Source organism: Anomalospiza imberbis, chromosome 2 (assembly GCF_031753505.1).
Source record: "Anomalospiza imberbis isolate Cuckoo-Finch-1a 21T00152 chromosome 2, ASM3175350v1, whole genome shotgun sequence".
In the NCBI taxonomy this organism is placed as follows: domain Eukaryota; kingdom Metazoa; phylum Chordata; class Aves; order Passeriformes; family Viduidae; genus Anomalospiza; species Anomalospiza imberbis.
Window position 1 is genome coordinate 385,067 of NC_089682.1, and position 12,501 is coordinate 397,567.

At 53.5% G+C, this 12,501-nt stretch overlaps 2 protein-coding genes across 2 annotated transcripts; both read right to left on the minus strand.

Moving 5' to 3' along the window:
• Positions 1-241: 241 nt before the first annotated feature.
• On the minus strand, positions 242-4,075 carry LOC137467645 (olfactory receptor 51E2-like). The gene is made up of 3 exons (XM_068179104.1): positions 3,989-4,075; positions 2,451-2,503; positions 242-1,883 (listed from the first exon to the last, which is right to left on the minus strand). Exon 3 carries the CDS (start codon positions 1,835-1,837, stop codon positions 887-889), a length of 951 nt encoding a protein of 316 aa, XP_068035205.1. The 5' UTR covers positions 1,838-1,883; positions 2,451-2,503; positions 3,989-4,075; the 3' UTR covers positions 242-886.
• A 1,819-nt stretch (positions 4,076-5,894) lies between these two features.
• LOC137467635 (olfactory receptor 51G2-like) lies at positions 5,895-11,584 on the minus strand. The gene is made up of 2 exons (XM_068179099.1): positions 10,793-11,584; positions 5,895-6,897 (listed from the first exon to the last, which is right to left on the minus strand). Exon 2 carries the CDS (start codon positions 6,867-6,869, stop codon positions 5,895-5,897), a length of 975 nt encoding a protein of 324 aa, XP_068035200.1. The 5' UTR covers positions 6,870-6,897; positions 10,793-11,584.
• Positions 11,585-12,501: the final 917 nt, after the last annotated feature.

Genomic DNA, 12,501 nt, shown 5'->3' on the forward strand with positions numbered 1-12,501 from the left:
CATCCCTGATTTCCCCTCGAGTGTGAAACCACAACTCATGATAACAAGAACACTGAGAGGGGTTCCCCTCAATCCATGCTCGTCTCTCCAAAGTGTGCCAGAGGATAGTGTCAGACTGTTCAGTGGTGCTGGTGGCAGGAAGTTTTAGGATTTCCCAGTGTGGAACACCTTTGGCTTGGAAACGAGACTTCCTTCAGCTTGGAGTCATCACTGACATTTATAACTTGCTTGTTTTTCTCCCTTGAGATGTTTTCATTTTCTTGAATACAATTACAAATTTAAATTATTTTTACAATTGCTACCAGTAACTCTGAGTCTGAATTTTTACACAGCATCTGCTTTGAGGAGGTTGAGGGGTCTTGACAGAGCACAGCAGGTCAGAACAAGACCACAGAGGGGGATGTTCTTTCTCTGAAATGCATTTCTGCATCTGTAATGTCACTTTGGACAGGTGTCCTGTAATTATTTTACTTGAAGAATGGTGCTACATGCAAATTTTCTGGCAAAACTTCTGGAATGTGTCCGTGCCCCATGCGAAAAACAATTAATTAACTAAATCATCCCAAACCACCCGTCATTTTCTCTGCTCTGCCGCTGTTAGAGGTGAGACGGGAACCAAGAGGTGCAATGCTGGGACATCTGTGTAAATTTGCTGAGTCGCTTTTCCCTTCTTGTGGAACCTGCCAGGTTGGGCTTGGATTTAGATCATTGCAGTCATTTCTGTCTGAGTTGGGTGAGGGCAAGCACTCTCTGGAGGAGTTTACAATCAGCTTTTGCCTGGTGGCAGCACCTCAGAGCACACGGAGAGGACAGTCCAGCACCAAAGGCTCTGAGTGTAAAACAAGGTGAGCCAGAGTGAGGACACGGGCCAGCGGCCGAGCTCAGGTCACCGGGGAGCTCTGTCGGTGACGTGAATCAAGCTCAGGATCCTCCTCTGGATCTGCTTGGTCCTCACCCCGTAGATGATAGGGTTGAGCACGGCGGGCACCAGGATGTAGATGTTGCCCATGATGATGTGGACCAGCGGAGCCAGGTCCTTCCCAAATCTGTGCACCACAGAGAGCCCGATCAGGGGCACGTAGAAGGCCAGCACCACGCAGATGTGGGCGATGCAGGTGCTGAACACCTTGAGCCGCTCCCTCCAGGCCGCGAGGCGCAGGACGGCCTTAAGGATGAGCAGGTAGGAGAGGCAGATGAGCACGGCGTCCAGCCCCATGACCAGCAGGATGGCGGTGAGCCCGTACACCACGCTGGGGGTGGTGTTGGCGCAGGCCAGGTTCATCACGTCCTGGTGCAGGCAGAAGGAGTGGGACAGCACGCGGGAGCCGCAGAAGGGGAGGGGCAGGAGGAGCAGGGGCAGCGGCAGGAAGAAGAGCACTCCTCTGGCCATGGCCAGCAGCCCGATTTTGGCCGTGGCGCCATTGGTGAGGATGGCGGCGTGCCGCAGAGGGTGGCAGATGGCCACGTAGCGGTCCACGGCCATGGCCAGCAGCACGGTGGACTCGATGGCCGAGAGCGTGTGGATGAGGAACATCTGGAGCAGGCAGGCGGCGAAGCTGATCTCCCTGCTGCCGAACCAGTAGAAGCAGAGGATGCGCGGCACGGTGGCCGTGGCCAGCGCCAGGTCGATGGCGGCCAGCATGCAGAGGAAGAAGTACATGGGCGCGTGCAGGCTGGGCTCGGCGCGCACCACCAGCAGCACCGCGCCGTTGCCCAGCACTGCCAGCACGTAGGCCGAGCACAGCGGGATGGCCATCCAGGACTGCGCCGCCTCCAGCCCCGGCAGGCTGGCCAGGATGAAGGACGGGCTGAGCTCAGAGCTGTTGGAGAAGGGCATGGCCCTCAGGGCCAGGGCCGCTCATGCTACGCCCGGGCGCTTCCTGCTGCAAGGGAAACACAAACTTTTTACCAGCCCTTTCCCATGGCTTGGGATCCCACAGGGCCATTCCTGGCATTCTCAGAGCTGCCACGCTGATGCAGAGAGCTCCTCTCCTGGTTTTTTACCCCATTATGGCTCTATGCAACAACATATGCAGTGACAAAATGCTGACATTTCAGTTCGAATGGGAATTTCTCTAAAAGGCAGAACACCATAAAATCAACCTTTTGAACAGTAAACCCATCAGCTGAACTTGTTTGCTTTTCTTTTTAAAGGACAAAATTAAAAATTATAGCAAAAAAACGGGCAGATTTTTAGTGCTTTCTCAGAATACTTCAGTGCTGCTTGATTTTTTCCATATGTGCTGTGGTGTCCTGTCAGAAATGTGCTCAGTGAGGCTGAAGCTGGCAGTGCTGCCTCCCACGACCCAGCCCTCCCCAGAACAGCTCATAGGCACAGGCAGACATGGATCTTTCAAATTTTTTTGCACATACAAATTGGATTTTCATCCTATGAAAAACATGTATGGAAAAAACAGAATATCTGTAGAAAAAAAAATCAGATTATTTACCTTATTCTGTATCTGTAGATTTTCCAGGAGTGATGTGATCCAAGGATAATGGCCTGAAGATACATAAAAGCTTTGCTTTAGGAACCTTTCTATTTTCAGGCACCAAGCCAGTACCTTGTGCTGAAATAAACCTACCATCCCTCCTGCCCTGGATGGGCAGCACAAGGTCAAGCTCAACCTGAGCTTTCTGGTTATTCCTTTCATGCCAAATCGGTGCAAATCAACGATTCAAAATGGCTTTATGGCAAGCTCTGCAGGTTACTAATGGAGTTATTTTATAAGTAATGTTGGGTTGTGAAACATGGGTTTTTTATTGCACATCTGTGCTGAAGGCCTAAAATAGCATCAGGCTTTATTCTCCTGGTGTGGGGCTTTTCCATCTCGGATGTATAACAAGTAGGACTCACATTGTAGCTTTTTATACCCGATTTACACACAGTGTGGGAGGACTGTTGCTGTCACTGTGCCCAAAATCTATTCCAGGGACGGCGTTGTCAGCCAAGCGCTTGAATTAAGACACAAACGGAATGAACAAGGAGCCTCAGTAATCACCAGCAGGTACTGAGGCACCTCAGCTGCCAGCCCTGATGGGATTACCTGAGTCTCACTGGAAAATTCCTGCCCTCCTGATCATTTCCCTGAGGGAATGGGGCTGTGAGACAGGCACTGGAACAACCCCTGATGCTTCAGTTCTCTCTGATTCTCTGGCACTGGTAAATGTAGGCAGGTTTTCATAAGTGGCTCAGGATTTGGGATTGCTGGTGGGCAGGGCGGGTGCTGAGAGGGCCTGGTTTTCTGCAGAGATGGAAGCTGGATCCGGGTCTTTGAAACACCGGTAAATGCAGATTTAATTTCCTAGGGGGCCCAAGCAGCACCCCCAGCAGTAAATCACAGAATCACAGAATCATTGAGTTTGGAAATCCAGGATCATTGAGTCCAACCTTTGACCAATCCACGCAGCGTCAAAGAACCATGGAATGGTTTGGGTTGGGAGGGACCTCAGAGCCCACCCAGTGCCACCCCTGCCATGGCAGGGACACCTTCCATTGTCCCAGGCTGCTCCAGCCCCAGTGTCCAGCCTGGCCTTGGGCACTGCCAGGGATCCAGGGGCAGCCCCAGCTGCTCTGGGAATTCCATCCCAGCCCCTGCCCACCCTGCCAGGGAACAATTCCCAATTCCCAATCTCCCCTCCAGCCCTGCCCTCTGGCAGTGGGAGCCATTCCCTGGCTCCTGTCCCTCCAGGCCTTGTCCCCAGCCCCTCTCCAGCTCTCCTGAAGCCCCTTCAGGCCCTGGCAGGGGCTCTGAGCTCTCCCGGGACCCTGCTCTTCTCTAGGCTGAATGACCCCATCTTTCCCATCTTTCTTCTCCTTCTTTCTCCTTCTCTTCCTTCTCTCTCTTTCCCTTCCCCTTCCTCTCCCCTCCAACTTTTATCTCTCCCTCTTTCATTCCCCCTCCACCCTGCTCTCCAGCTGTGCTGACAGATGTGCTGATAAATCCCTCCACTTTGCCCTCCAAGTCCCCTACAAACATTTTCTTACTGTGGCAGAGGCTCCTCGGGCTTTTTGTTTTGGAGATATTTTGGAGAAGAGCTGCAGCCAGGAAACACGGACATCCAGGGATGAACTCTGGAAGTTTTCAGAATGGGAGCAGACTCAGAATCTTCTCAGAACTCTCAATCATCAATTTCAGAATCCCGTGTGAGGATGCTGCAAACCAGGCATCTCCACAGCGAAGATCTTTTCTCCTGGCTGTTGTTCTCTTCTGTAAATATTTCCTGCAAGCTCCAGTTTAGATCAGAAGTATTTGAGCAGAGCTCTCCCCTTCCCCAGGGGCAGTGGGAGCTGCTCCCCAGGCTGAGCTCCTGGGTGCTCTTGGTGTCTCACCCTGGGCAGGGGACCCTGGGACACAGTGAGATAATGAGCACAACACAGAGCAAGCAGTGGCCTGGGAATCCTCCCCTTAGGAATCCTCCCTGCCCTCTTTCTGCTTTTTTATGGAGCTGTTTCCGCTCCATTATTTTTTTTTCTCTCCATTTTTTTCTCTCCAGCTACTGCACATGTGGAGCAGAATAGAATGTCTGATCTGGGCTGGTGAAGTGCTCAGTGTCAGGCAAAACCAGGACAGTTCAGGGCTGGGATCCTGTCCCGGTGCCTTTGCTGCTTCATCCCTCCAAAGTAAACACTGACTGTTGCTTCTTCTTCTCCACCATGCTCAAGACTGGCCAAAGTGTGGTTTGAGATCAACAGAGTTACAGCTCTGCCATTTGGAGGAGTGAAATATTCACAACTGGACATGGCACTCGGTGCTCTGGTGTGAGTGACAAGGTGAGCGATCAGTCACAGGTCTGGGAGGGCTTTTCCAGCCCTCGTGGTTCTGTGATTCTGTTCTGTGATTTTGGGACATTTTATTCTGTCTGTGGGAGCCAGGAGAACCCTGAAACTTTCTGCCTGCCTGGCTCACACCCAGCCTCCAGCAGAGCAAGGAGGTGCTGGGACATGCTGTCACCTCCCACCTGTGGATACCCCTGGGGATCTCCTCCCATCCCGCTGAGGGGCACAGCCAGCACCAGCAGAGCTCAGATGGAAGGCAGCAGCACGAGTGTCAGGAAGTTTAGCCATTCCTACAATGTTTTTGAACTCCCTTCTTTTTTTGCAAGAGAGCTTCCAGCCCCACCAGAACCCCAAGCCCACCCAGAGACACACCTGGCTCATCCAGTCCTGCTCATCTGCAGCACACCCTGAAGATTTTAGGCAGCTCCAGCCTAATCTTTCGGCATCACATAGACAGAAAAAAAGGCCTCCTCAAATCTTATGACCTTTCACAACGAATAGATGGATTTTATTGCAGATGCTGCACATACATGACATTCAATGCAGAACAATGACTGGGACAATAATTAGACTTGGCAAGCTGGTAAGACTCAAAGACTTCCAAAAGCGGTGCACAAACAGCTGTTTTGTCACTGGGGATGGACACAGCACTCCGGACAACTGGATGATGGCTGAGCATGATTTTCAAGGGCTGAGAGGGCTCTGGGCCCCTCAATAAGGCCTAATGAGAAATGCTCTGTGCAGGAAGGGAGGAAAGCGCCATGCTAGGACATAACATGAAAGCTCACAGCTCTGGGCTGGGGACAGCATCCCAGTGGATCTGCAGTTCTTTCCTCTGCCAGTGACCTGCATGGATGGAGCACCAAGAGAGCCATCCACCAGCTCTGACTGGGAAACCAGGCCAAGAGCTCTGACCAAAGAACCAGTCCCAGAGGTCTGACAGAGAACCCAGTCCAGAGGTCTGACAGAGAACCCAGTCCAGAGGTCTGATAGAGAACCCAATCCAGAGGTCTGACAGAGAACCAAATCCAGAGGTCTGGCAGAGAGCCCAGGCCCAGAAGTCTGACAGAGAACCCAATCCATCAGCACTTTCTGGCAGAACTGGTGAAGGAAACTACCAGTCAGACCCACGCTTCCTGCACAGGGCCCTGAGCAAAGCCTCCCGGATGTGGGTGGATTTTATGCTGTAGATAACGGGGTTGAGAGCAGGGGGAATGATGAGGTAGGTGTAGGCCACTAAGGTGTTAACGAGAGGAGGAACGTTCTTCCCAAAGCGATGGATCATGGACAGTCCGATCATGGGGATGAAGAACACGAGGACAGCACAGATGTGGGAGACACAGGTGTTCAAAGCCTTCAGACACTCCTCCTTGGTGGTGAGGCTGACCACGGTTCTGATGATGAGGATGTAGGACAGCACGATGAAGATGAAGTCCATCCCCACCGTGGACAAGAGAATGATCATCCCGTAGAAGACATTGACCTTTATGTCTGCACAGGCCAGGTTCATGATGTCAGGATGGAAGCAGAAGGAGTGGGACAGCTCCGTCTTGCCGCAGTAGGTCAGTCTCTTGAGCAGGAAGGGAATGGGGAGCAGCGAGACCATGCCCCTCAGCACAATGGCCAGGCCTATCTTGAGGACAGTGCTCTTGGTCAGGATGGCCCGGTGTCTCAGAGGGTGGGAGATGGCAATGAAGCGGTCAAAGGCCATGGCCAGGAGCACAGAGGACTCGATGAAGGACAGGATGTGGATGAAATACATCTGAGCGAGGCAGGCGTCGAAGCCAATCCTGCGCACGTCGAACCAAAAGAGGCCCAGGGTGGTGGGCAGGGTGCAGAGAGCCAGGCCCAGGTCGGTGACTGCCAGCATGGACAGGAAGTAGTACATGGGCTCGTGAAGGCTGGGGGTCCTCCTGATGATGAACAGGATCACGCAGTTCCCCAAGAGAGCAGTAAGGTAGAGGGCACAGAAAGGGATGGAGATCCAGGGGTGAAGGGCTTCCAGGCCCGGGATGCCCATCATGAGGAAAGCTGAAGGCTGATAGAAGGAGCCATTGAATTCCCACGGGGTGTGTGAGTCATGCTCCATCCCAGCTCAGCTCTCACATGGCCTAGACCTAAAACAAACCAACAACACAAGCTCCACGTAGCTGGACTCTGCGCTGAACAGAGGAGCTGCACATCCCTCCACCTCCCCACCAGCCCTGCAGGGATGCCTGTGCTGTCTGGGAACAGTGCCACATACAGCTACACTCCTGTTCACCCATTAAACCCTAAACTGAAGGAAAAGGATGGACAGTTTTTGTTGAAAAAGAGGAGGAAAAAAAAATACTTGAAATGCTTTAGAATGAAAAGGAAAACATTCCACCATTTCACAGTTGTCCCCAAATTCCAGAGTTTGAGATGCTCTGTGGAGTGAGCAAATGCCTTTTCTCTGCTCATCCCAACCACGACCAAGCTGCTAAGCCAAGGCTGCTTTTTTATGCCAACTGGAGATCAAAAGATGTGAAAATTGTGAAAGTTTAACCCTGACACTTCTTATTTAGGAAATCAAAACTGGAAACAAATGCAAAATTTGTTGGCACTGGCACTGGCACAGGCTGCCCAGAGAAGCTGTGGCTACCCCAATCCCTGCGGGTGTTTAACGCCAGACTGGAGCAGCCTGGGCCAGTGGAAGGTGTCCCTGCCCGTGGAGCTGTGGGAACAGGAGCGTCTTTAAGGCCCCTCCCTGCCTGAACCAGCCTGGGATTCCATGATTTCCAACAGAGCAGAGAATCAGCCACTCAGACCCTCCTGCTCTCAGCTCAGAGGATGGGTCCCGGGGCAAGGTGGGTTTTCAGTGGTACTCACACGCAAACCCTGCTCTTTTCACAACCTTACTGCCAGCTGGAGGGGAATAAATGAGCAAAACCCCACACGGACACAGGCTCTGCGTGGTGCCTGGGACACCTGTTGAGAACAGGCCAGCACAAGGCAAAGCACAAGATGTTCCAGGTTCAGAGCCCTGGGGAGGATCCTGGGAAAGACCCTGGGGTTGAACTGGAGGGGAGGGGGCACACGGGATACAGTGGCTGTTTTACACCAGGATCCAGAGGAGAGGGCAGGGAGGCCTTGGCAGAGATCCGGCAGTGTCTGCTCCAGTTCAGCAGGATGTCAGTGGGACAGGTGGGTGGAGAACGCCCTGGAATAAGAGATCCAGGAAAGAGGCTTGTTCAACCCCGAGAACAGAAGTTTTGAAGGGATCCTCCTCCAAGGTGGCATCAAGGAGGCTGGACCGGGATCTTCACAGCAGAGCGTGGAAGAAGGATGGGAGGCAGCAGGTGGAAGATGAAATGAGGGAGGTTTAGACTGAATTAAATGAGAAATGTTTCCCCACCAAGCATTGGAGCAGGTTGCCCAGGGACTGCACATCTCCATGCACAGAAGTTTTCAGGACCCAACTGGACAAAGCCATGAGAAGTCCCAGCTCGCCCTGCATGAGGCAGATGTTGGACCAGAGATCTTCAGAAGTCTCTCCAACATGAATTATCCAATGAACCTCTGAGCCTTGGCACAATCCAATTTCCTGCATTTCCTGTGACAATGCTGGAGAGGCTGACAGGGTCCCTGAGCCCCTCAGTGACAGTGACCCGCTGGGCAGGTGGGGGAAAGCAGCAAGTGTGCAAGACGAGCTAATTAATGCCAAAAAATAATTGTTACTTCAGTCTTCCTTCACTTTCCACAGGTACAGAACTCAGGCCACAGTGGGTCTGCATTATGAGCTAGAGGGTTTGCTGTAACACAGCTCATCTTTGAATAACAGACAACTCTTCCATGATGTATTTTTTAGGGTACTAATACGATTTTCTTCATTAGATTCTCAGCTTGAGAGTCTAATGTGACAATAAATCCTGAAGCTTAGCAAGGACAAACATCTTCCTGCTCTGAGGCAAAAGCAGCGGATAACTGATGGTACTGGGGAAAACCCCAAATCATTTGATTTCCCCCAGGCGGGGCAGAGCCACGTGTTGGTATCAGAGCCACCCTGCCCTGCAGCCCTGCCGTGCCAGGTGCTGAAGGGACAATCTCAGCCCTTCCTCAGGAGAGCCTGGGCAGCACGGGAGGGGGCTTGGCCGTGGGTGGGCAGCTGCTGCATGCCCCGATGGTTCCACAGAGCCTGCTGGTACCACGGGAAGCTGCCCACAGGTACCTCTGGTCCTCCCTGCTGGCTCAGAGCTCCCCAAAGGTAGGAGTTGTCCCTTTCTGCCAATGCAACAGCATCTGGAGGGTGGGCAGGCCCTGGCACAGGGTGCCCAGAGCAGCTGGGGCTGCCCCTGGATCCCTGGCAGTGCCCAAGGCCAGGTTGGACACTGGGGCTGGAGCAGCCTGGGACAGTGGGAGGTGTCCCTGCCATGGCACGGGGTGCCACTGGATGAGCTTTAAGGTCCCTTTCTACCCAGACCTATCTATTTCACAATTCTGCTACCTGAGCAGTGAATTCAATCTGCTGACTCCTGCAACTCAGTCACATCTGGGGCCTGGGTTAAAAACCTAAAAAATCTGAGTGTGTGCAGGCCTGTGTCCCTGAGCGCAGCTTCTGGCAGGCATCCAGAACTCTCAAAGACACTGAGATTCAACAGCTCTCCAGGAATATGGAGGTGGACAAAGAGACTGTTAGAGCACCAAGGAAAGAGGGGACTGGTGAGAACTCCCTGGGTCCGTAGGAGATGCTTCACTTATAAGAAAACCTTCCCTCAAACCTGACTTTGTCCAACACCAGCAACTCCTACCACAGTGTAGAAGTCACTCAGAAACAGGATTTATTCACTCTGCTCCCCCCTGAGCTGCTCTGGTTTGTTATGTGCCCCAACACGTTACAGATGCAGATTCCACCCCCAGACGGTTTTACCCCTCCATGTTCCGTGTGTGTCTGTAAGGGATGTGTATAAACATACACACATAAAATGTGTGAAATGTGTAAACAACCAGGCAGGCATGTTTATGTGCATTTCTATGTGTGTAGGTAACACAGCTCAACTTATAGCAGGCATGTGTCTGTCACAGAATCACAGAGCCACAAAACCAGGGCAGAAAAGATCTCCTGGCTGGCTGTCATGGGATGGCAATTGCACCTTTCTTGTGCAGCCAAGCCCTAAGGAGGAAGCAAACCTCCCATTCCTGGAGGATGCCAAGTTAAAGATTGGTGGCAGCCCTGGGAGGTGACTGCTGAGCCATCCAGCCACGGAGAGGGTGTCTCCTGCCCAGTGCCTGAGGTGCTCCTGCTCCCCAGGACCAGCCCAGCCTGCCTGGGAGAAGAGGCCAGGCACCAGAACCCTCATGTAGGACATCGTGTCGTTCCTTCTCATGCCTTTAAAGCCACCTCCTGACTTTCTGCCTGTGTCTGACTTTGATGTTCACCAGTAACTCCAAATGCTGGTGTTTTAGGGGTCCTTGTCAGCGAGGGCAGGAGCAGGGCCTTGGGAGCTGGGGCTGGGCCGGGTGAGGCTCAGACATCTGCTCCTTCCCAAAGAGGAGACCTTGCTGTTTTCACAGCAGCATCGCTGCCTACCCAACAACCAAGTGAGGGCTCAGCGAAGGGAGCAGGATCAGCAGGGGACCCTGGGGATGCAGCTCCCAGAGAGCCCCACTGCCTGCTGACATTGGAGGCCAGGACAGGGACCATGGCCAGGGCCATTCCCACGGCTGAGACGGCCCTTCAGGAGTGGGAGAGCAGCTGGATCTCACACCAAGCCCACCAACACCACTGATGGCTCCACACTAGATGCCAACAGCCCCCTCCCTCCACACATCCCACCCATGGCCACCACGGAGCCACGGGGACCACCCGAGTGGCACTGGGGCCATGGGGACCACCCGTGTCACTGTGCCACCAAAGGGGCTCAGGGAGCAGCCCTGGGCACAGCTCCCACCCGTGTCACTGTGCCACCAAAGGGGCTCAGGGAGCAGCCCTGGGCACAGCTCCCACCCGTGTCACTGTGCCACCAAAGGGGCTCAGGAGCCGCCTGCACTTACCGAGGGTGCCGGGGGCTCCTGGGCCAGCGCAGGCTCAGCTGTGTCGAGGAGCAGATGGAGATCCCATGTCCATGCCCGTGTCCGTGCCCGTGCCCGTGTCCGGAGGGCAGCCCTTATAAGACTGACCCTGCCCAATCACCCGAGCTGTGAGCCCCGGCTCCTGTGCGCAAACAGCGGGAGGAGTGTGTGCAGTAAATGAGCATTTCCATTTATGCTGCTCTCCCAGCAGGCAGGATTTTCTCCTGATAGTTTATTGGTGACATGTTTATGGCTCCCGGTGATTTATGGCTGGCAGTGCTGCAGCCACAGTGCTGGCAATACACATAATTTTTATTGGGAGGGTAAATCTGTAGTGGAAGTCATAAATTTTGCAAGAGGAGTGCTTACAGCATCGCTCCGAGAGAATGACAGAGGGGAAGTTCTGGCTGTCTCCCCTTGACCGGTGAGACACCAAATGTTTAATTAAAATCATAATATGTTGCACAATAAAAACAAACTGGATGCCACAAAGGCAAACACAGCCCCAGGTGTCCCCTTGGGCAGCCCAGGAGCCGTCTGTGTAAAGATGTCTTGTGGTAATAAGTTTATCTTTGCCCCCTCAGCTGGGGGGTGGAAACTGAATTTAACCACTATTTCTGCGCCCAAACCAGGCCAGGGAGAGCAAATGGGTTTGTCTCACGTGAGGTGTCTGTAGAAAATGCAGCCTCTGGCCCTAAAAGACACTTCTGCAGCTGTAAACCCATCTGTGCTGGGGCACTGCCCTCCATGGACACCAGGAAATTCACAGAATCCCGGGATTATTGAGATTGGAGACGTGCCCAATACCACTGAGTCCAGCCTGCCCAAACCCCACCTTGTCCCCAGCCCAGAGCACCAAGTGCCATGTCCAGGCCTCCCTTGGACACCTCCAGGGATGGGGTCTTGTAAAGGTTTGCACATGGGAGGACAGGAATAGAGGGAACAGCCTCAGGCTGGGCCAGGGCAGGCTCAGCTTGGCCAGCAGCAGGAATTTCCCCATGGAAAGGCTGCTCAGGCCTGGGCAGGGGCTGCCCAGGGAGCTTTGGAGTGCCCATCCCTGCAGGTGTCCCCTGGAGGTGGCACTCAGAGCTCTGGGCTGGGGACAAGGTGGGACTGCATGGGCTGGGAGGGCTTTTCCAGCCCCGGGGATTTGGGATTCTGGGATTCCATGACCAAGCCTGCAGCCCTTTTCCTTCCCTCCTCGCCCTCCCTTCCCACACTCCTCTCAGCACTGACCCCCTGAACTCTGCCCTGCAGAGTCAGTTTATGGCTCTGGCTCAGCCTCAAGGCACAAACACTTCCAGCACAGGCTGCCGGTGCCAAGGGGAGGCTGTGCCCACCCCAGCCGGGCTCCTGGGAAAGCTCCTGTTATTTTCTTAAAGATGGGAAAATAGATGGAAGCTGCTCACACCCTCCCCACACACAGCAGTACCCACGTGTCTGGGAAAGGGAGTTAAGCAGAAAACCAGCACGAGTGGCTTGGTGGGAGCACAGCAGGGAGACATCCCTGTGGGAAGCTTGGTGTGGGCAACTCTTGAGGCACAAAGCAGAGGAATTGTAAGATCTGGAGCATATGGAGTAAGATAATCTCACACTGTAAAACAGGGTGATTAAAGCAAGTTGTGGCTGCCCCAGCCCTGGAAGGGTTCAAGGCCAGGCTGGAGCATCCTGCTCTAGTGAAAGGTGTTCCT

Bases quoted from the DNA above. Each gene is read 5' to 3' on its own strand.
- LOC137467645 (XM_068179104.1), bottom strand. From the start codon at position 1,837: ATGCCCTTCTCCAACAGCTCTGAGCTCAGCCCGTCCTTCATCCTGGCC.
- LOC137467635 (XM_068179099.1), bottom strand. From the start codon at position 6,869: ATGGAGCATGACTCACACACCCCGTGGGAATTCAATGGCTCCTTCTAT.